The 23,494-nt window shown below is 49.3% G+C and overlaps 2 protein-coding genes across 6 annotated transcripts in view; one reads left to right on the forward strand and one right to left on the reverse strand.

Moving 5' to 3' along the window:
* The window catches only part of dclk2a (doublecortin-like kinase 2a), a 34,975-nt gene extending 20,291 nt beyond the window's left edge, over nt 1-14,684 (forward strand). The window contains exons 4-18 of the mRNA XM_056586360.1: nt 1,139-1,246; nt 1,798-1,848; nt 3,708-3,802; nt 4,904-5,012; nt 6,377-6,485; nt 7,204-7,261; nt 7,937-8,056; nt 8,573-8,719; nt 9,131-9,264; nt 9,759-9,836; nt 10,369-10,465; nt 10,933-11,034; nt 11,558-11,671; nt 13,818-13,836; nt 14,658-14,684. Of these exons, the coding sequence (XP_056442335.1) occupies nt 1,139-1,246; nt 1,798-1,848; nt 3,708-3,802; nt 4,904-5,012; nt 6,377-6,485; nt 7,204-7,261; nt 7,937-8,056; nt 8,573-8,719; nt 9,131-9,264; nt 9,759-9,836; nt 10,369-10,465; nt 10,933-11,034; nt 11,558-11,671; nt 13,818-13,823 (1,328 nt within the window). The 3' untranslated portion in view covers nt 13,824-13,836; nt 14,658-14,684. The remainder of the gene's footprint in view (nt 1-1,138; nt 1,247-1,797; nt 1,849-3,707; nt 3,803-4,903; nt 5,013-6,376; nt 6,486-7,203; nt 7,262-7,936; nt 8,057-8,572; nt 8,720-9,130; nt 9,265-9,758; nt 9,837-10,368; nt 10,466-10,932; nt 11,035-11,557; nt 11,672-13,817; nt 13,837-14,657) is intronic.
* A 2,011-nt stretch (nt 14,685-16,695) lies between these two features.
* The window catches only part of lrba (LPS responsive beige-like anchor protein), a 186,004-nt gene continuing 179,205 nt past the window's right edge, over nt 16,696-23,494 (reverse strand). For all 5 annotated transcript variants that reach the window (XM_056586364.1, XM_056586362.1, XM_056586366.1 and 2 more), the window contains 4 exons: nt 23,334-23,435; nt 22,810-23,006; nt 19,892-20,043; nt 16,696-19,703 (listed from right to left, as the gene is read on the reverse strand). In XM_056586364.1, coding sequence (XP_056442339.1) covers nt 19,613-19,703; nt 19,892-20,043; nt 22,810-23,006; nt 23,334-23,435 — 542 coding nt within the window. In that variant the 3' untranslated portion in view covers nt 16,696-19,612. The remainder of the gene's footprint in view (nt 19,704-19,891; nt 20,044-22,809; nt 23,007-23,333; nt 23,436-23,494) is intronic.

Here is a 23,494-nt window from a genome sequence, read left to right on the forward strand (position 1 = left end):
TAAGGTCCCGTCCTACTTCGGTGCTCTGCTCCACTTTGAGGAGGAAGTAGGTCCAGGCAACCAGAGTAGGCCTCTGTACGCACCTCCCTGGCGAAGCACCTCCAACACACACGCACGCACCCACGCACCCACGCACCCACGCACCCACGCCCCCACGCCCCCACGCCCCCACGCACACATAAACTCTCCTCAACACGACAACTTTTACTCTTTGTTTCTGAGAAACTAGATGAAAACCTTTTTGAGGAGCAACACTCCTTGCATGAAGCACGTGTATCATGTGCTACACCGTTTCTCGGAGCGTATCTGACATCTCATTGTATCGGATCCGTCGTGTGGTGCTAACGGGCGTGACCCTGATGGTGTGTGCGTGTGGTGTGTGATGTGTGTGTGTCGGTGTGTCTGGCTTGCGCCTGCGTCGGAATGTCTGGTTGTTAACAAGTCGGTGTGTCATTGCACCACAGCCTCTCATTACGTCTAGCGTGGTGTGGAACCCTGACGTTTTTTTACCGCACACTTACATCTGCTGTGCCCACCCATAGTGCCAGGACAGCGCTGCTGCCTGGCGTGCAGAAGACACCATAATTGTCTTACACCTCCCCAACTCACCCCCAAGGCAATCCCCGTCCAGCCTCCACCGTCTTTAATCCGTCTCATGTCTCTGTAGGGTTCGATGATTGCCTTATTATGCCGTGAAAACGATCGTCTATTGTCTGTATTGTCTATTGAAGTAATGTTTCAATTAAATGCATGTTCTCATCTGAAATTCTAAAACGTATTTTGAAAGGGCAAAGTCTGCAGGCACACAGGGTCTACTCTCCCCCCAGGTATATGAACAATGTTAACGTTTTGAAAATAAACACCTTGGGCTGAATATGCATGCATCTCCCTTTCCAATTTCTTCTTCAGTGCTAATGTCTGCCCCTGGTTCTAGACAGCTTCAGCCCACGCTGCTTTGCATGATCTGTGAATGAAGAGGATTGTTGTCAATCCTGGCTGTGTTTGTGTGTGTGTGTGTGTGTGTGTGTGTGTGTGTGTGTGTGTGTGTGTGTGTGTGTGTGTGTGTGTGTGTGTGTGTGTGTGTGTGTGTGTGTGTGTGTGTGTGTGTGTGTGTGTGTGTGTGTGTGTGTGTCCACAGAGTGCCGGGGGATGAGGTCATCGTCCCACTCTCGCTCTGCCAGTGCCCACAGAGCCGGGGCCTCCCGGAGCCCGGGGCCCTCCCGACGCAGCAAATCCCCGGGAGCAGGTGAGCCCCCCCTTCAGACACCTCTCAGAACCCCTATTCCTAGAACCCCCCCCCCCCCCCCCCCCCCCCCCCCAAGGAGTTCATCTCCTCTTATCGCCCAGTGTCACGTAGAACCTGGACATCTACAGCAACAGATCATTCGGGGGGGATTCATTAATAAATAACCGTGTCATCTGAATGATTACTCTTCTGCACCAAGCTCAGCTTGAGCGGGATGCCTTTGGTAATGAGTTTCCCGCGCGGTGCACTCAGACACGTTGACATTAGGCTGAGCAGTTTGGTGGGTTTCTTCACTGCGAAGCCGTCATGTCGGGGATAAAAGGACATGCTTTTCATAAGCTGACAGTGTAAGACAGCCCGTCTCTGGGGTGTCTGCGGGGAGACTCAGGCCTACAGCCTCACCATGAGATTAGACTTGTAAGTAGTTTTGGAAGAGAAAACGTGGGACCGGCAATGGGATTACACATGGAGGACCCTGGGTATAATCCGCTGTGTTCTGGTTCGTCTGGATCCTCAATGTTTTCATTGGAGTTTGTTGTTGCGTCTTTTAGTGAGAAGACCCCTGAACTTCTCCACCAGCCAGTCCCCGCTCAGGTCCCCAGGTGAGTCTCTGCCTATCACCTCACCCTTCTGGATCCTTCTGCACGCCTTCACATACAGCAGTCAGGTGGTAGTGAAGGAAACACCATGTCCAGACATGATGGATAGTCTAGGTGTTCCGCTCCCAGTTTAAAGGCTCTTGGTTTGATCCTCAATGTCTACCAGCATGCATATACACTAAATGCTCTTTAGGGACATGTAGATGCAAAGGAAATAAATAGGTTGCTTTGAATTAAAGCATCTATTGTAAGACTTAATACAAAATACTGTTCTTAAGTTCATGCATCATTATAATTAATTATAGCTACAACAACAAGAACATTATCAAAAGCCACTACTACTACTACTACTACTTCTGCTACTACTACTTCAGCTACTACTACTTCTAATACTACTACTACTACTACAACTAGTACTACTACTACAACCGCCAATACTACTACTACTACACAACCACTGAACCCCTCGACCAATGTAAACCCTAACCCGACTCCCAGAAGGACCGTGTATCACACACACACACTCACACACTCACACACTCACACCCTCACACACACACAACAGCTTGGGTGTGTAGGTGGTTCCAAATTCTCCTCTCCAGACAAGAATAGATTCTGGAGATACGACTCGCTTCTGTAAGAGAAAGGATCATCGCTGCTCCCGCTTTCAATACCACAGATGAAGAGGTGGAGGAGGAGGAGGTGGAGGTGGTGGAGGAGGTGGAGGGTGCTTCAGGAACGATGCACAGGGCTGTGTGAATGAATCATTTCAACAACCCGAGGCTTTCACCTCCTCAACGATGGTGTATGGGCTACCATGGCTCCTTTCAGGCAGTGAGGTGGACTTATATTTGGTCCACTAGGGACACTCCACACCAGGCCCCTAGCAGAGAGGCTACTGATGATACAGCCACTGGCGTCTCATATTGATTCACTAAATATTCGATGTTTGTACCCGCTCAAGAAATATAGTTTGGATTGTGGATTATTTTGTCCGCAAGTACAATTTTTATGAAAAGCCGCCATGTTTTAGCTTGGATTCTGTGCTTGGACTACAAGCCTTGTATGGCTTATCCTCCTCCTGTCTAAGGCGTATTACAACAGCAGTACCGCCAAGACATCTGTGGCCCCAGCAGGGGGTGGTTCATCAGCCAGGTACACTGTGATGGCCCACTGAGGAGGGGCACGAAGGGATTCTGTATTAACCACTACAGCTTTCTACTTGCAATATTATTATTTATTTAAAGTTTATTTGAATAGGGACGGATACAGAAACATAGAGTGTGAGAGAGTCATTTAGGACACTTCCCGGCCTGAATAGGGTCCTTAGTTATCTATCCTTCACACACATAGAGACTCTTTGTCTTTTTGTGTGTCTTTCTCTCTAACTCACTCACTCACTCACTCACTCACTCACTCACTCACTCACTCACTCACTCACTCACTCACTCACTCACTCACTCACTCACTCACTCACTCACTCACTCACATATAATTTGCATTTACATTTGCATGCCAAATGTAAGGACTTTTCAAATATAACGACATTGAATACATGCAAATAGTTTCAGGACAAGAACCCTTCAAAAGAGTAGAAAATGCATAAGTGCAAAATAACAATTCCATGTGTTTAGAGACAACCGCTAAATGATAGAATGGAGGTCCAAGAGCTTGTTCGGTTTTATCCTTGTGATTTAGGCTCAAAAACACCCATAGTCACGCACACACTGGCCCTGAATCCTCTTACTTCTGGGTACATTCAATGACAGGCAATTCACTTGGGCAGCTTCTCCAAGCCCCACTCTTCCTGCTGTTACAGCGTTTCCCTTTGTCCCTCACTGTGTCCCCTCTCCCCTCTGTAGTTAACGGGGGTCCGGGCAGCCAGATCTCCACTCCAAGGTCCACCAAGTCCTCTAGCCCCTCCCCCACCGGCCCCCACACAATGCAGGGATTTAAGGTGGGTCACTCACTCTCACACACACACACACACACACACACACACACACACACACACACTCACTCACTCACTCACTCACTCACTCACTCACTCACTCACTCACTCACTCACTCACTCACTCACTCACTCACTCACTCACTCACTCACTCACTCACTCTCTCTCTCTCTCTCTCTCTCTCTCTCTCTCTCTCTCTCTCTCTCTCTCTCTCTCTCTCTCTCTCTCTCTCTCTCTCTCTCTCTCTCTCTCTCTCTCTCTCTCTCTCTCTCTCTCTCCTCTCTCCTCTCTCTCTCTCTCTCTCTCTCTCTCTCTCTCTCTCTCTCTCTCTCTCTCTCTCTCTCTCTCTCTCTCTCTCTCTCTCTCACACACCTATATCCGACTTACACCCAGACCATTTCTATATATGGACACACACAGCAGGTGCGTTTGCGCTCAGACTGAATAATAGATGGTGAGGCGGGGGTCTGCACCAGGACACCGGGAGCACCTGGGTGAGGGGGGCGGAGTGGGGCAGGGCACCTGCTGCATAATGGAAAGGGTTCCTCTGCTGCTTTAGTCCTGGCCGGGCACCATGGGGTTTAAAATAGGGATATCTGTCACCACGTTGGCGGTGTCTGCACCACGGGTCGTCACACATTACGCATGCCGTTTCAGCACCTTTAGGGGCTTTCTGCGCTCAGGTGACCACGTGGTCCCCTGGTGTCATAGACGCACTGACCTTGTGTACTTGTTAGGCGGGACCTTCCCCTTCACATGGCGGGTTCGGAGAGGATACGTGCACACACACACACACACGCTCTGGAGAACCGCAAGCTCATCAGGGGAAGTGAAGCTGTTCCGCGTAGCTGGGGATCTGCATTCATTTGTTTATTGCAGACATTGTAAGACTCACACATTGGCGCGTGCCGTATGCCACACAAGTATAATATGGGACATCTGGTACATGCTCACGTAGATGTTGTACCCTGTGTAATTGTATACCCGGTTTAATTACCTTGCTGGGTTTAGTTACAGAGCCGGCCGTAGCACCGGCAGCTAAATGTTGCGTCACCGCAGTGTTTTCACGGCTATATTTTTAACTCTTTCTTCTCCTACTCGTCCAGGTTCCGCCATCACACCACGCCTCTGCCCCCAACATCAACGGCTCCTCCAGCCACCACCACCACCGCCACCGCCACCAGCCCCAGGAACACACCACCCCCAGCCCTGAGGGTAACCCTCTCCTCTTCTGTCCCCTCCTCTTCTCCTCTCCTCTCCTTTCTTTTCCTCTCCTCTTCTCTCCTGTCCCTTCCTCTTCTCCTCTTCTCCTCTCATCTCCTTCACATTATCCTTCTCCTCTTGTCTCCTCTCCTCTCCTCTCCTGTCCTCTCCTCTCCTCTCCTCTCCTCTCCTCTCCTGTCCTCTCCTGTCCTCTCCTCTCCTCTCCTCTCCTCTCCTCTCCTCTCCTCTCCTCTCCTCTCCTCTCGTCTCGTCTCGTCTCGTCTCGTCTCGTCTCCTCTCCTCTCCTCTCCTCTCCTTCACGTTATCCTTCTCCGCTCTCCTCTCTTATCTCTCCTCGGATCCTCCACCCCCACACTCTCCCCCCCCCCTCTCTTTCCTCTCCCCCCCTCTCTCTCTCTCCTCCCCCTCCCCCTCTCTCTCTCTCTCCCCCTCTCTCTCTGTCCCCCTCTCTCTCTATCCTCCTCTCTCTCCCCCTCTCTCTCTCCCTCTCTCTCTATCCTCCTCTCTCTCCCCCTCTCTCTCTCTCTCTCTCTCTCTCTCTCTCTCTCTCTCTATCCTCCTCTCTCTCCCCCTCTCTCTCTCCCTCTCTCTCTATCCTCCTCTCTCTCTATCCTCCTCTCTCTCCCCCTCTCTCTCTCCCTCTCTCTCTATCCTCCTCTCTCTCCCCCCTCTCTCTCTCTCTCTCTCTCTCTCTCTCTCTCTCTCTCTCTCTCTATCCTCCTCTCTCTCCCCCTCTCTCTCTCTCTCTCTCTCTCTCTCTCTCTCTCTCTCTCTCTCTCTCTCTCTCTCTCTCTCTCTATCCTCCTCTCTCTCCCCCTCTCTCTCTCTCCCCCTCTCTCTCTCTCCCCCTCTCTCTCTATCCTCCTCTCTCTCCCCCTCTCTCTATATCCTCCTCCCCCTCCCCCTCTCTCTCTCTCTCCCCCTCTCTCCCTATCCTCCTCTCCCCTCCCTCCCCAGTTTTTATTTCTGCTGACTCATTTACCCGCTCCACAACCTCACTGTATTACATAAGCCCCAAACCCAGACAACCTCATACTGACACTGACAGTTATGACATCCGAACAGACACACACACACACACACACACACACACACACACACACAGACACACACACACTCACAGACACATGCAGACGCATCAAACTCTGGCTGAAATACTGCAGCCCAGTAGGATGCGGGTCAGAGTCATGACTTTGGGATTCGTCTGGACTATCTGCGTACGACTACGGCTAGGACATCCAACTCACTTCTGCCGGAGTTGACGGGGGTTGTGCTCAGGCAGCCAGCGATGCGTGGAGGGCTTTTTGTTGTGTGGCGTTTCCTGCTTTAACACCGCCCCCCCCCCTCCTCAACAGTCAACGGCAACGGCTGTCTGCCCTCCTCGTCCCCCATCCTGGACAAGTATGAGGTCGGCAAGGTCATCGGAGACGGGAACTTCGCCGTGGTCAAAGAGTGCGTGGAGCGGTAGGTGGAATGCGTTTTTCCACACGCACACTAATATCAAGGACACATGCACACATGTACCACACTAATATCATGGATACATGCACCTCACTAATATCATGGACACATGCACCACACTAATATCATGGACAGATGCACACATGCACCACACTAATGCCCATACTCACTCTCAAATACACTCACAAACTTTCATCGACAACCCCCTTCAGTGAATGACCTGGGCAGGTAGAGAGCTGTAAGCTACACCTGAGCACACTGCGGTTGGTGTACCATCTGTGGCAGCTCTTGGGTGTGTGGTGAAGCTGACTTTATAAGCCTCATTAGAAATGAAAATACATAAAAACAGTCCTTCATTGGCTTATAAAATGTTTAAAATTTAGTGGTGTGTGTGTGTGTGTGTGTGTGTGTTAGGGTTAGGTGTCCCTGACATTTAATCTAGCCCCTGCTGAAGCAGGTTTAATGTGTGGACTTGGAAAGTTGGATACAAGCCGAGAGCTGTTATTAGTGAAGGCTTTCCTCTCAAGTGTGTGTGTGTGTGTGTGTGTGTGTGTGTCCTCTTAACTTCACTGTGTGTGAAGTACTTTCTGTGTGCAGCCTGTTTGTTTATGCAGGTGTGTGTCATTAGGAGTGGTCTACAACACAGAGGGTATTGTGTGGATCAGTCAACAGAGTGTATTGTGTTGGGTGTGTGTGTGTGTGTGTGTGTGTGTGTGCACAGGGCAACAGGAAAAGAGTACGCGCTGAAGATCATTGACAAGGCCAAGTGCACTGGGAAGGTAGGCCTGGTTTCTCTGTTCTTCTCTTTCTTTCTCTCTCTTCTTTCCTTCATCCCCTCTCTTTCTTTTAGTCTTTCTCACCCACACACGCAGATACACTGACAGACATGCACACACATATAAACTTGCACACACTCGCACGCACACACACACACATAATCTAGGCCACACCATTCTAGGCCATTCTCTTTGAAACCAACCAAAGGGTCATGGGTTTGTGTTTCTCTGTGAATTATTCACAGCACCGCAGGGGCCGGTGAGTCTCTGATCCCCCCGCGAGAAGAGTGACACCGCTCCTGCTTTATTCATCAGCCCCCGTCCATGATCTACACCTGCCTCTGTGCACTCAGACAACATGGCGCGCACACGCACACAAACAAACACACACAAAAAAAAGCACACAAACAACAAGCACAGTCACAGTCAGTGACGCAGCATCTATAATCCATAAGCATATAGCATCTAGAATTTGAACAACATATATGTATTACAATACAAACATAGATATTTATGTTTATTACATGGGTTATCTTATCCTTTGCATCTCTCTCTCTCTCTCTCTCTCTCTCTCTCTCTCTCTCTCTCTCTCTCTCTCTCTCTCTCTCTCTCTCTCTCTCTCTCTCTCTCTCTCTCTCTCTCTCTCTCTCTGGGTTACCTATGTCTCTCTGTCTGCAGGAGCACCTGATAGAGAATGAGGTGGCGGTGCTGAGGAGGGTGAAGCATCCTAACATCATCATGCTGATGGAGGAGGTGGACAGTCCCACTGAACTCTGCCTGGTCATGGAGCTGGTCAAGGTCACTGTTACACTCACCCTGTACCCCCCCCCCCCTAACCCCTAACCCTGTTAAACAGGACACTCTGTCTCTGTACCTGTTACATGTCTATTCCAAGGTTAAATTAGGTTGATCAGGGTCTCTGTCATGTTGGGATAACTGCATCTCGTGTCAGATGAAAGAGTGAGGGACTGTTTGATTCTGATTGGTCGCAGTCACTTTGTCTACTCCCTCCTTTGAATATCGCACATTAATGTAAATACTGTGATATGGTCAAACTACCAGTGAAATTATACCGTTCAGTCCCTGAGCCCTTTAATCATCGCTAACTGACCGTGAGTGAACACAGACACACTTATCATGGAGCAGTTTGGGGTTAGACATCTTGTTTTAACCCACACATTCAATGTTTATGAACTGTCTCAACACACAGAGTCCACCAACCTTCAACCAGACCGTCTGTTGTTATTGTTGTCTTTGTTGAATTCCCCCCTGGGATGAATAAAGTACACGTCTAATCCCGCTCCTCTCCTGCAGGGGGGGGATCTGTTTGACGCCATCACGTCGTCGGCGAAGTACACGGAGCGGGACGCGAGCGGCATGGTGTACAACCTGGCCGGGGCCCTGAAGTACCTGCACGCCATGAACATAGTGCACCGGGACGTGAAGCCAGAGAACCTGCTGGTGAGAGCTACAACATACACGCACATGCATGAGGCACGCACAGACACACAAACACAAACACAAACACATGCATGAGGCACGCACAGACACAGACACACAAACACAAACACATGCATGAGGCACGCACTGACACAGACACACAAACACAAACACATGCATGAGGCACGCACGGACACAGACACACAAACACAAACACATGCCCGCTGACCTGCTGCACCTATGCACAAATACGCAATTAATAAATGTTTCCACACCCGCTCAATAAATGTCTCTACACACACACACACACAGAAAGATGCAGCACAGTAAGTAATTAACGTGTGTGTGTGTGTGTGTGTGTGTGTGTGTGTGTGTGTGTGTGTGTGTGTGTGTGTGTGTGTGTGCGTGTGCGTGTGCGTGTCCGTTCTCCAGGTGTTTGAGTATCCGGACGGCACCAAGTCCCTGAAGCTGGGGGACTTTGGCCTGGCCACGGTGGTGGAAGGGCCCCTCTACACCGTGTGCGGGACCCCCACCTACGTAGCCCCCGAGATCATCTCAGAGACCGGGTACCACGGCTTTAATCAGCAATGAGATGATCGATATAATGATCAATACGTTTATTTAAATAAGATGATCAATATCATGATCAATGCTGTATGTCTATTTAAATAAGATGATCAATATCATGATCAATGCTGTGTGTCTATTTAAATAAGATGATCAATATCATGATCCATACGTCTATTTAATGACACTTGGTGGACTATATGAGCCTGCTTATCTTTGGATCAAATAGGATCATTATTAAGTGTGAATTAGTAAATCATAGGGATAATCTTTTATATATAGTGTCTATTAGATACTCTAGTTGAATAGGAAATAATACACTATTTATAAAGCGCTCAAAATAATTGCATTGATTGTGTAGTTAAAATGTGTTTCATTAGGGTTTCTGGCAAATTGTTTTAGACAGTATATTATAGTTATCCACGTTGTTTGGCAAACTTCGACCGTTTGACAATTTTTTGTCCCCCCCCCCCCCCCCCCCCCCCCTCGCCAGGTACGGGCTGAAGGTGGACGCCTGGGCGGCGGGCGTCATCACCTACATCCTGCTGTGTGGCTTCCCCCCCTTCAGAAGGTGATCATCGCTGTTCACCACCACCCCCCCCTCCTGCCTCACACACCATTAGCCCTTCACCAGCGCTTAACCAAACCAGAGACCCAACATTTCCGTTGCCTCCCTCCTGTTCCATATTCATCAATATTCCTCATTCATCAATACATATTCATGAGATGCAAATGAGGGTGTGGCAGGACATGGGCGTTCGTACCTTGCTCATTATCATATGCATGATCCTGCTGGGTATGAATGCAGGATCATGCATATGATGACGGTGGCTGTGATGAAGAGGGGGCAGACAGAGTGTGATACAATACTGCCATAGGACATGACTTCACCCTCAGAACTGTATCTCTTAATCTCAACATGATTTCATAACAAGATCATAACTATACTCATTGTGGCTGAATAAAAACAGTTTGAGCAGCTCTTGAATGTTCCACATGAAGAAAGCATGCAGCATATTTTTAGCTATATATCGTATATATATATACTGTATATATATATATATATATATATATATGATGGTGGTGGTGTCTCTGTGCCCCAGTGAGAGCAACCATCAGGAGGATCTGTTTGAGCAGATCTTGGAGGGCCGGCTGGAATACCCCAGCCCATACTGGGACCTCATCAGCCACTCCGTCAAGGTCAGAACCACACACACACACACACACACACATACACACACACACACATACACACATACATACATACATACATACATAGACTCTCTCCCACTCTCTCACTCTCTCACACAGATACACCTCCCAGCACTGGGGCTAAGCCGTAATCAGTGTCTCAGTGACAGCCTCTAGTTAGCATCGCTGGACCAAACCGCTGTTTACCCCAGCAGCAGTCTGGGTGCTGACGCAAGGACAGAGTCGCAGTATCTAGTGTGTTTCCATATGTGTATATACTGTATCTATATATATATATATATAGCTATAACCTTGCCCTCATTGGTATTCCTTTGGCAATGTAAAGATGTCCATAAGCCATAACGCCTGGGGCTCAATGTGCCGGACTTGTGCAGTGTGATAGAAGCCTGGCCTATCGGGTGTGTGTGTGTGTGTGTGCGTGCGGGGGTCAAACTCAACGCTGTGTCCCTCCTCAGGAGCTGATTGCCCATCTGCTGCGGGTGGACCCCGAGGAGCGCTACTCAGCACAGGACGTCCTGTCCCACCCCTGGATCACCGCCAACAACAGCACCCCGACCGTGAGCCATACTGCGTGATGATTGGTCCGAACGTGCCCGTGACGTCAGCCGCACAGTATGGGGCGGGCTGGGTGGTTCTAGTGTGATGGGTGTTTAGACTTCAGTCGATAGCCTAAGCTGTGGGTGTCCTACAGCCAGATGACCACTACCTGCTCCTTCATGAAGCGCTCTGAATTCACCGCAGGTTTCTTCCTCGATGATGAGGTTTATTTTTCCTTGTCCTTTAGGGGGCTTAGGGTGAGGAGGTGTGGTAGGATGTGGGCCCTGTGAAGCCCTTTGAGACTGTAACCAGGAAAGAGGGCCATATCAATACAATTGATTTGACTGTAAGTCAAAACCACTTTGAGGTGTAATTTATTAGTAATCGCTTTATCGTGTGTGTCTGTGTGTGTCTTTGCCTTTGCCTGTGTGTGTTTGCCTTTGCCTGTGTGTGTGTGTGTGTGTGTGTACGTGTATGTGTGTGCGTGTGCGCCTGTGTATACATGTATGATGTGTGTGCATGTTCATGCGTGTGCGTGTCCAGGAGCACACAGCCCTAGAGAACAACATGAAGGTGGAGGTGTCAGGTAAACTGAAGACGCATTTCAACACGGCGCCAAAGAACAACAACACCAGCGCGGGTGTGTCCGTCATCATGGTGAGCAACGTCGCCGTGGTAACGCCATCCCCTTGGTTACCCCATCGATATGATAAAACCCTGTCCTCTACGAGCTTCCTTCATTTGCATGTTCATAAACCAGCTGCTCTTGGCCCTTCCTCCAAATAATCTCATCACTTTCAGCAGATAAGCACATGTACAGCAGGGACTTTTGTCAAAGCCGAAGCAATATTTGAATGCCAACATTTTGTTAATTATAATGCAAGCTCCTTTTAACAAAAGTGCAAGAAAGATGATGACATCATTGCACAAAATTGAACCGAAGAGGATGATATTGATATTCTCTCAAACAAAACCTTACAGAAGAAGGTCTTCCTACCCTTTCCTGGTTGCCATTTTTCAGGGCGAGCCCCCTAAGGCAACCGGTCCTTTCATATTGTAGATATGTGGGGGTTTCTACTCCTAAAACTGATGTGAGTGTAGTAACCTATTGGGGTTCCATTTGTGATCTGTATGGCTGTCTGAATGGAAATGGAGGAATGGGTTATGAAATGTTCAGTGGAAATCTTTCTTAATCAGGCTTTTCCAAAGCTCCCAAAACAGGGACCTTTGACCTCACAGAGATCAGCTGCACAGCTTGACCTGTCTGTTGGTTACATCAAGTGTCTCGCTCTCTCTTCTGTATCTACCTGCGACTCTTTCAACCCCTTGCCACACCCTGCAGCCAGGCTTGAGGTTCCTTCATGTTATATATTGAACTCAAACTTAAGCTATTCTGAGGGACAGACTTCAGAGGAAGATCAATTTTCCATTTACCTTGTTAATCCCCCCAGCCCACCACCAATGCTGATTACCAAAAAGGTATCCACGAGATGTGCATGGAATCAATGTCCTCGTAGACCTGTAACACAGCGGTGGACCAGCGCAGGGTAGATATCCCTTTGAAATTGGGTTTGTTTTCATACCGAGAAGCCTCATTCTGATGTCAATCTTATTTGACAGTTTGAGGTGTGAGGGGAGGGGAGGGGAGGGGAGGGGAGGGGAGGGGAGGGGAGGGGAGCGTGGTTTTATGGGCCTGGGTCCTCCCCCATCACCCTCCCCCATTATCCTCCCCCAACCCCCCCTCTGGCCAGCCAGGACCACAGGGGACACCCAGACCTGGGTACACACTTCATACCTCCCATCCCCCACTCTCTCTTCCACATCCTCCCTGCATCTCACAAGCCTCTCTCTCTCTCTCTCTCTCTCTCTCTCTCTCTCTCTCTCTCTCTCTCTCTCTCTCTCTCTCTCTCTCTCTCTCTCTCTCTCTCTCTCTCTCTCTCTCTCTCTCTCTCTCTCTCTCTCTCTCTCTCTCTCTCTCTCTCTCTCTCTCTCTCTCTCTCTCTCTCTCTCTCTCTCTTGAGAGAGAGAGAGAAAGATTGATCTTCTCTCCCTGATGAACTGCTGTGGACCATTAATCTTTTTATTATGCTGCAGTGGATCGCAAACTAAGGCGATAGGATTCTTCTTCTTCACTCTTTCAACCGTTTTTGTTTTTTAATATATATTGGTCAACATGTCTGCAGAGAATATTCCTGCCAGTTACTCGATATAGCTCTGGTAAAGAGCACTGAAGTCATGTTTGAGTTTCATGATATGTACAGTGTATCTGGTTTAGACCACTTGGAGTGGTTTCAACTGTAAAATGCTTCTACGCTGTTCTAGCTTGTTGTTGTGCTGTGCTGCCACCTTGTGGGTATAATCGGTCATTGCATTACTGCTGCCACGGTGGCACAAAAGGAAACTGAAATCATGATGCCTATCCAAGTTACCTTGGATATCGTGAATCTAAGTGACCTTGGATGAAAGATCACCACTCACATTTCAAAGCTACTGCTTCCATAAACGCTTACCCAATACACATTCAGAAATGTGTATGACATTGCCACCCGTATTCTGCTGCCATGAATTAGTCACAAACTAGTCTTCACTCAGCGAGTATGTTCCAGCTCAGACTCTTTTCAAACTTAAATTATTTTGTGTAATGTGTTCACAACTGTAGAGGTCTTTGCTGGAACAACCTCTTTATTCAGTTTTTATTGTTTTGTCTTTTTCTGTGTGAAGTTGTAAGCCTAGACTCTGTCCTTTTCTTTTTGCTTCTTCCTTTCACTCTCCAAATCCATCCTGCGTGCATGTCCACCATCAGAGTTAGCCCCACGGCGCTGGTATGTACTAACAACATCTCGCTACGCCTGCCTCATCTGCTTCTATTGCTATCATTGCACAGAGAGAACATGGGACACCACAAAACCATCTGGCCCCTAGGCCACACACATTTTGAATTGACTAGGTTGTTAATGGGTCCCTGTTTTACCACCTGGTTAAACATCGATTTTGTAGTGGCATCACACGTGGGTGTGTCCAGCCTGATGTATAATGGGTTGATCAGCCCACCAGTTGGTACAGTACACTGGGTAGGTTGGTAAAATAGGGGTCCTTTAAGTTACACCATTATACTGTTTTGGAACGGATACCGAAAAAACTAAAAAAGTAAAGTTTAAAGTTTGTCGTTCTCATTTTCAAACCCTGTGTACGTTTTGGATTTTACTTAGCCTCTGCTTTGGGTCAGTCTACTATGTGAAGTGCCTCGTATGTTCTAAAGCTGTTATCTGCTTTCATGAAGGTTTTATGTCCAGCTTCCTATAGCTTTCCCTTTCATAGCACTTAAGGATGAATCTTTTCTGTCGTCATGAAAAGTGAAGCGGCAAGCATTGTAATCCATGAGAGAACATGCAATCTAAAGGTAGGCTACTGGATTCAAACCCCAACCTAAGCATAGCCTAAACGTCTGGGAGCAAGATCCCCTAACTCGCTTCAGAGTTGGCTAAAATGACTAAAGAGTAAAAGTTATATAAAATGAAGGCCTTCACTTTAGATTGACCCACATCAGATCTAATGTCTTCTGATGCCGGAGGAGCCGTCTAGTGGAGATACAGCAGCCGGTCACAACAGGCCTGACTGGTGTCTGTTTGCTTTGTTCTGCCAGAACACGGCCCTGGACAAGGAGGGCATCCATCTGACCGGCCCTCGTTGCCATGGAGACCAAACCATGCCACTGTCGCCGGGCAAGAGCATCCCTCCGGCCAAAGTGGCAGACCCCGGCAAAGAATCGCTGACCCCTCGACCGGCGTCGCCCACCGAACCTGCTGAGCTCCAACCCCCCGGGGAACGGGACCCCTGGGCTGCCCCCCTGGTGGACCCCAGAGAGCCTGAGGCCGCGCCGCCCTCACCCTCCGTAGACTGCTGCTGTCCCCCTGCTTCTCCTGCCGCTCCTTCAGAGGGGCTGGGTGTGTCCCCCTCTCCTGCATCCACCGGCCGCCAGGACTCCCCCGCGGGAGACCTCCAGCCTCCCGCCTCCCCCCCGGCTCCTCCGCCCCAAGACCCGCGAGTGACCACGCCTTCACCATCCCCCCCACCAGCTCTCCTCCCCTGCCCCCCACTAACCGCCCCCGCCAGCCCCCCCTCCTGCCCCGACCTCTCCTCTCCCATCCAAGCAGCTCCTACTCCCCTCCCTTCACCAGCCAAGCTAGATTCTCCTCCACCCTCCTCTCCTACTCCTCCACCCTCCTCTCCTACTCCTCCACCCTCCTCTCCTACTCCTCCACCCTCCTCTCCTACTCCTCCACCCTCCTCTCCTACTCCTCCCCCCTCCTCTCCTACTCCTCCACCCTCCTCTCCTACTCCTCCCCCCTCCTCTCCTCCTCCTCCCACCTCCTCTCCCTCCAAACCAGCCCCTTCTCCGCCCCCTTCACCGAGCAAACTAGATTCTCCTCCTCCCTTCTCTCCCACCAATGAACCACCGTCTCCACCTCCCCCCTCCTCTCCTACTCCTCTGTCAGCCTCTCCCTCCAAACCAGCTCCTTCTCCTCCTCCCCCCTCCTCTCCTTCTCCCCCCACCTCCTCTCCTACTCCCCCCTCCTCTCCTCCTCCCCCCTCCTCCTCTCCTCCTCCCCTGTCCGCCTCTCCCTCCAAACCAGCTCCTTCTCCGCCCCCTTCACCGACCAAACTAGATTCTCCCCCCACCTCCCCTCTTAGTCCCAACTCCTCTCCAACCAACGCAGAATCTCCTCCTCCCTTCTCTCCCATCAAAGCTTCTCCTTCTCCTCCTCCCCCCTCCTCCATTACTACTCCCCCCTCATCTCCCCCTGCCAGACCAGCATCTCCTCCCCCCTCCTCTCTTACTACTCCTCCCCTGTCTCCCTCCAAACCTACTCCTCCTGCTCCCTCCTCCCCCGCCAAGCAAGCTTCTCCTCCAACCTCCTCTCTAACTCCTCCCCCCTCATCTCCCCCTGCCGAACCAGCCTCTCCTCCCCCGTCATCTATTGGTCCACCTCCTTCCTCTCCCACCAGCCTGACTCATCCTCCTCCCCCCTCCCCTCCCCCTACACAAGGTTCTCCTCCCTCCCATTCTTTTCCTCCTCCTCCTCCTCCCTCCTCCTCTTCCCCAGAACCCACTTCTCCTCCCCCCCAACCAGCTGCAGAATCCTCTCCCTCCTCCCCTCGGCCCCCCAAGGAAACACCTGCTGTCTTCTTTTCTTCCTCTCCTCCTCCTTCCAGTCCACCATCTCCCGGGCCAGCACTCTCTGCTGCCCCTAGTGGCCAGACCCTCTCCTCATCCCCCTCTGGTTCCACACTGAACACGGCTCCTCTCCCCTCCCCACCTCCTCCTCCTCCTCCTCCTCCTCCTCCTCCCATCCAGCTGAGCATGTTCCCCTCTCCCCCAGCCACTCCTCCCCCCAGAGCTATGAGCCCACCCTCCCCTCCCGCTGACCTGCCCACCCCTCCCTCACCCAGCCATTAAGAGATGGTGCCGGGTGAAGGGTTGGCTTGGCTCCGCCCGTGAATGAGCCCCACTTAAACGGCTACTGCGACCCGGTCTGCAGTAGCTATTCCTCAGCTTTAGCACAATCTCCACGACCCCCCCCTCCCCCACACACACTGAGGTGAAGGAAAGGTTTGTGTGGCTTGTTAGTTTATTTATTAAAGGGGTCATGTAAAAATGGTCGTGTGAACGAAATATGACAATATTTTCTTGAGGGGTCGTCTTTGATAATGTCCGGAATACGAATTGAGATTAATGTGAATTATTTTCTTTATTATTATTTATTTACCGAACAAGGTTGCCCATTGTTGTTTTGTGACTAATTATTCCTTGCATATTCCTTGCACTTATTTTTTGTTGATGTGGTGTCCTCTTGCTTGTGAGCGAAATCCTACGACAAGTATTTCAGCACATCAAATATATATTTATTTCTGGCCTGGCTGCTTGTAAAAACAGCTGGATTAGTTTAGAGAGGCTAGTAGAAACGTAGATTCCTCATACAATGTTTGCATTTACCTTGGTCAAACCTAGCTTTGTTGCCTTTTGGAGTTTTGTTTGTTAGTATTACTTCTCAATAAATAAAGTATATACTTGTAGCTAGTAGTTATACATGCAACCAGCTGAACAGGAAGGATTGTGTGATAAGAGGAGTAGTTCTTGAGCAGAAATGGTCCGTTGTACCGAAGCCATCTGTGGACATCCAACAGACTTGAGACCTAAGATTAAGCTATGGTCATGTTGCGTCCTACTGTCATCTTAAACACCATACACAACACTACGAATGAAATATATTGGGGTTAAGCCATTACAAGGCAGATGCCCTAAACTGCATCCCACAATAAGGCTGTAACACTGCTCCTCTCATAATTTCGGCAGTTACAAATTCAAAATGTTCAAAGATGTACATGGATCCAAGAAGGAAAGACACTACATAAAATATGTTTTTGTGTAAGTTTCAAAGAACAACTTGTACATTGCTTTGCTACTGCGCCGAAAAGGGACTTAAGACTTTGAGCAACAGTTTAGTTTATATAGGTAGAGTGAGTTGGAACAAATAAATGCATTTTGATTAAGAAAAAATAAATAAAAATGCTTCAAAAAACGTACTGTGTGACCATTATTTTAACGCAGAAAAAAATGTGGCCCGCATTGAAGTTATAAAATAACATTTTATTGTCATAGCTCTGCAAACACCAAACACACTCCAGATTGAGCCATACATAACGAGATTATATTCTTTTTGGGATTTAATTGAATACTTGAAACCACACCAAGCTCAGTTAAAACCATAATGGAATGTTTGGTCGAAGCCAAGGCAAGACATTTCACAGAATCCAGAGGACGCGAGCTACGACTCATCCTCGCATGTTATGTTTTTCTTTTAAACGTCACACATCATAGTCTGAAGAAGAACCAAAAGAGAGAGTGACAAAACACAAAACAAAAATAAATGGAGCTCGACAGAAATGCTGTCTTTCAGTTCACAATCATCTCCGGTTGGACGAGAAGGTTGTTGCCCCGGAAACAAAGAAAACAATCCGAGGTACTAAGAAATCTAGAGTTGACCTGATAACTAATAGACACATGACTAATAGAACGGCGATAATCAAGTCCAACACTCAAAACTAGAACTTCCATTGTGGATATGTGATCAGAAAAGAGAGCTAAACCCTTTGCTTTTGTACTCTGAAACATTAAAAAAACAAAAACAAAAAAAATCGAACGCAAAAATTATCCATGACATAAATTGCGACGGGAAGTCGAACCACGCCTCCCATCCGCAGAAATCTGAAATGCTTGCGCCGGCCAGCGCAGTCCAGTGCAATTGAACGATACAGTTATTGATTAAGTTAATGATTGCGACGGGTAGGTAGTTGAGTGGGGAACCATGCAAAGGGTGAGGGCGAGGGGAGGTGGGGGGGGGAGGCAGTCACTCGTGAAGCACAAGGGGACCAGAAACAAGAGGGTTACATTGAGACAGGTGTTAGGTATACGTGTTTAACCTTCATTTCACTGCGACGTCCTGTTACAAGGACTCCTCCGCCACTGTGTACTGTCTAACGTAGTGAACCCTGTGGGACGCCACAGTGGCATAGGGCATATTAAAAATACAACACCTTTTATTTATTTATATATATGTGTGTAGGTTTCATTTTTTATATAAGTCCCCACCGTCACACCGATTGAAAAAAAACAAAAAAAAACATAATCGCTCACCCAACAGTAGATAAATATTTGGATCGTGAACACATCTTGCTAGCTTTGCACACATCATCATTTTCCTCCCAAAGAGATGAAAATAGACTCTTACAGCTAAAAATAGATTTTGCTTTTTTAACCGTACAGTATATAACCCCCCACCCTTTCATTTATACCATAAGAAAACATCTTCTAAATCATCTACAAAATATAGCAATGTCCTTTGTATTTTACCTTTTTTTCTTTTTCAAAAATAGTTTGCCTCTTCTCGATATAACGTTGACAGTATGTTTTCTTTAGATTACATTCAGGATATCAGGGTGTGGACGGCTGTGTGCTACTGAGACTCCAACACAGAGAGTCAGTATCGGGTCTGGTCTGGTCCGGCCTAGAATCAGGTCTAGTCTGGTATTTGGTCTATTCTGGTATCTGGTCTGGTCTGGTCTGGTCTGGTCTGGTCTGGTATCTGGTCGAGTATCTGGTCTGGTCTAGTATCTGTTCTGGTCTAGTCTAGTATCTGATCTGGTCTAGTCTAGTATCTGGTCTGGTCTAGTATCTGATCTGGTCTGGTCTAGTATCTGATCTGGTCTAGTCTAGTATCTGGTCTGGTCTAGTATCTGATCTGGTCTGGTCTAGTATCTGATCTGGTCTAGTCTAGTATCTGGTCTGGTCTAGTATCTGATCTGGTCTGGTCTAGTATCTGATCTGGTCTAGTCTAGTATCTGGTCTGGTCTAGTATCTGTTCTGGTCTGGTCTGGTCTAGTATCTGATCTGGTCTGGTCTAGTATCTGATCTGGTCTAGTCTAGTATCTGGTCTGGTCTAGTATCTGTTCTGGTCTGGTCTAGTATCTGATCTGGTCTAGTCTAGTATCTGGTCTGGTCTAGTATCTGGTCTGGTCTAGCATCTGGTCTGGTCTGTTCTAGTATCTGGTCTGGTACTCGTGGTGCCATCTGTTGAAGTCGTTGTAGAACAGGACGATGCTGCCAGACGCCATGCCTGTTATGATGCACCTAGAACACCGCAGAGGAGAATCAACGCTTTAATCAACCAGTTCATATATATATTCGTAATGATACGACTACTACTTCTACTGTTAATACAACTACTACCATTGTTAAATACTATAACTTCTACTACTGCCACAACAACAACCAGTACTGCCACTATTACTCCTACTCCTACTAGGAGGTGCGGGTACCTCTGGTCATTGGACAAGGCCATGGAGCGGATCCCGGCGTCGCAGCCCGGGTAGGTGAAGAGCTGCTTGAGGTCGTGGATCTGCCAGACGGACACCACCCCTCCGTCTCCCCCCGTCAGCAGGTACTGGCCGTCACGACTCATCTGCATCGCCTGGAGGGAGGGGGGAGAGGGAGAGAGGTGAGGGGACGACATAATGCAGATGGAGGGTCAGACAGCCCGGAAATACATGCAGGAAAACATTCAGTGAAAAAAGGGAAAAAATACAGAAGAGGGAGATTTATAATGTTTTTTGGAAACTTTGAAAGAAGTTATCTTTTAATCCAATCATTCGATTAATACTTCGCCGCCACTGATGAGTCTCTGAAGGTCGAGGGGTCGAGGAAGAGGTGCCACGACGGGATCAAAGCTGTGCGCTCTCCTATAGAGTCCCCCTGTACCCCCCCAGCACACACCCAGCCATCAGGCCCCCCTGCAGCGGGACCAGTAAAGATTTACTCTCCTCCTCCTCTCGCCAACTGTAGCAGCTCTACGTGTCTCCAGGGCACTGATGGAAGAACACAAATCACACACCACCCCCCCCCCCCCCCCCCCTTACGCCCAGAGACTCCAAACTGTAACATTCTAGTGCAGCATAAATCAGAGAAGTAACCATGACTGGGGGGGGGGGGGGGGGGATTACAGTTGGTTTAGAGCTCCAACAGTTTGTGTTTTATAGATCGTTTTTCTAACCATGGAAGGTAGACATTTTGGTTTGCTCCAAGGAGCAGTGCAGCCTAGAAAGGGTTGAAGGGCCTGATCATCGGCATCACCACATGTGCTTCTTTGGGGAGATTTAAAACTACACCAAAAATAAAAAGGGATTAAATGGGAAATTGAAACAAGTCTCTTTTTTTATGAGCACTCGTCAAATGGTCAAATGGTAAATAATGCTTCTAGAGAGAGAGTGAGGGAGTTGGACAGGGAAAGAAGGAGAAAAAGGCTCCAGCCCGATTCAGCAAATTGTGCAGAGACTTTGACATATTTCCTGGACTTAGTTCTGCAGGACACTCTTACTGACAACAGTGAAGAATCCCAAATCAAGGTTATGACTATGGACAACAGTGATCATGACTGTAAGCATAATGGCAATGACTACGATCTGAAGGATATTCTTTGGCCTAAACTCAAGTAAAAATCTAAAAAAATCCCTATAGAAAAAGAAAATGTGTCTAAGAATAGTGAAAGCAGTCAAGGTAAGCATGAGTATCTGTGTGAGCCAGCTCTACACAGTACCAAGAGTCCATGACCCTACCCTATAGCACAGCAGGGGTCTGGGGAGCCTACAGGCTGCATGGGCCAGGTAGGAGGCGGGAGGCCGGAGCTATTAAATCTCCTCTCTGTCACCATCCGCTCCAAGATGGCCGCCGGCTCCACGGGAGCCAAGAAGGAGGCTGGGGCTCGGATGACTTAAAAAATGACCCCGCCAAGAGCAAAAAAAAAAACCACATCAGCTTTTAATACCCCCCCGCCCCCCACCCCATCTCTTTCCTTTACATTTGGGAACTGGTGGGCGCACAACTGTGCCTGGGAAAGGTAAAAAACAAAAAAAAAGAAGGGGAAATTTATGGCGCTGTTAAGTCTCCCCGCCCCCCCCTCCATGTCATGGATGCAGACGGTGGGCCTGGTTACCCAGCCTGAGTTATATTAGCACTTAAAACACTCTAATCCATCCAGCATGCCTTCTCTGCCCTGATTCTGCTATTAGAGCTGGATGATGACTCCATCTCACAGGCCTGCCTCCCCCTCTCCAGCACCCCCCCCCCCCCCCTGCTACTTCGCTTTCTCTCCATCTCTTACACCCCCCCCCCCCCCCCCACACACACACTCTCTGCTACTCCTCCCTTTCTCGATCGATCTCTCTCTCTGTCCATCTCTTACACCCCCCCTCTCTCGCTCTCTCTCTCTCTCCCCCTCTCTCTCGTCCAGAGCAGCCACTCATTTATCCTGGAGTCCTACTGTGTAGGCTGCTCTGCTCTGTTGATTCTGGGTCCTACACAGAAGTGCACTAAATAGCAGAGCTCCTCAAGGGCCCCGGCCGGGCCCCTGGGATGTGTATGTTGGTGAAGAGGTGTGTGTGTTTTTGTGTGTGTGTTGGTGTAGAGATGTGTGTGTTTGGATGGTTGATATCAGGACTTCCCTAATGCAGTCGGACGTTAGGACAGAGAGAGAGCGAGAGAGCGAGAGAGCGAGAGAGCGAGCGAGCGAGAGAGAGAGAGAGCGAGAGCGAGAGAGCGAGAGAGAGAGAGAGAGAGACGAGAATAGCAGGAAAGGCCTTGCATTGTCTTGAAGTTTATAAAGTCAATATTATGTCTGAGGGGGAAGTTCAATGGGAGGTTAAAAGATGCCCACTTCCTTGTTTGCCTTAAAGAGTGTGCTTGCGTGTGTGCGTGTGCCTGTGTTTGATTGTTTAGCCCATATTTTGGCAGGGGGAGGCTCCTCAACAGGAAACAGATGTGTGACATTTCCCACGCTCGACCGGAAAAAGGACGGCGAGAAACTGGATGCGTCGGACGCCATCCTGTGTCACCCAAGTAGGCAGGGAGGAAATGGGGGAATCTGGGGGGGGGTTAGGTGGTCTGGAGGGTGGTGAGTCGCCCCGATGTCAAGGGGGGACGACTACCGCTCTGGAATGTTCCCAGCAGACGTTCGGACCACTACGTCTCCCATCGAGGGAATCACACCCTCTTTTGTTGCAGAGAGAGCGGGAGAGAGAGATAGAGAGACATGCAGTCAGAGAGAAAGGGGGAGCGAGATCAATGACAGACGAATGACGGACGCAAAAAGACGGAGAGCGACAGAAAGAAGACACCGAGGGCCTGAACCACCAGACCTTTCCCAGGCCTCAGTGACCGGGGGCCGTGAGCAGGGCAGGCCTACCTTGATGCTGTCCTCCAGCTCGTGGTGCCCCAGCAGCTTGCCGTTGACGCTGAACAGGCAGAAGTGGCCCTTGTCGTAGTACACCATGCAGTGGCCCTCCGTGGACGCCTGGATGAGGCGGGGCCGCACACAGCCCTCGGGGCCCTCCAGGGTGCGCAGCAGGTCCCCGTTCATGGAGTGGATCAGACAAGGGCCCTCTGGAACACCAAACCACAATCAGTTCCCCGGTGATCGGCTGACACTGGTTAATACTGGTCATTCAGCAGTGCTTTTGTGGATGGCGACTCTACAGTGAATGGGGTTCATGTCGGTAAGGGTTAGGGGTTAGACATCATGCCCACGCGCCAGGCCTCGTGCACTGGGGATTTCGACCCCAGTGCATTGCTGCCAAGTCTCTTGGATTAAAACAGATTGATTCAATGGATCCGCCTGGTCTTTGTGAAAGCTCAGGAGGGAACGTCGTGGTGTCTGTCTGAGCGTTTGGAGGTACTAATAAAGGTTTGAGCGCAGCACTCTCTCTTTACCCTTGCAGCCGCTGATGACCAGACCCAACTCAGCACACACGCTGGCGCACGTCACCTCGCAGTCGTGGCCCGTCAGGATGGCTCGGGACGACACAAACTCCGCTGTAGAAGCACACACACACACACACACACACACACACACACACACACACACACACACA

Source organism: Gadus chalcogrammus, chromosome 3 (genome assembly GCF_026213295.1).
Source record: "Gadus chalcogrammus isolate NIFS_2021 chromosome 3, NIFS_Gcha_1.0, whole genome shotgun sequence".
NCBI classification, from domain to species: domain Eukaryota; kingdom Metazoa; phylum Chordata; class Actinopteri; order Gadiformes; family Gadidae; genus Gadus; species Gadus chalcogrammus.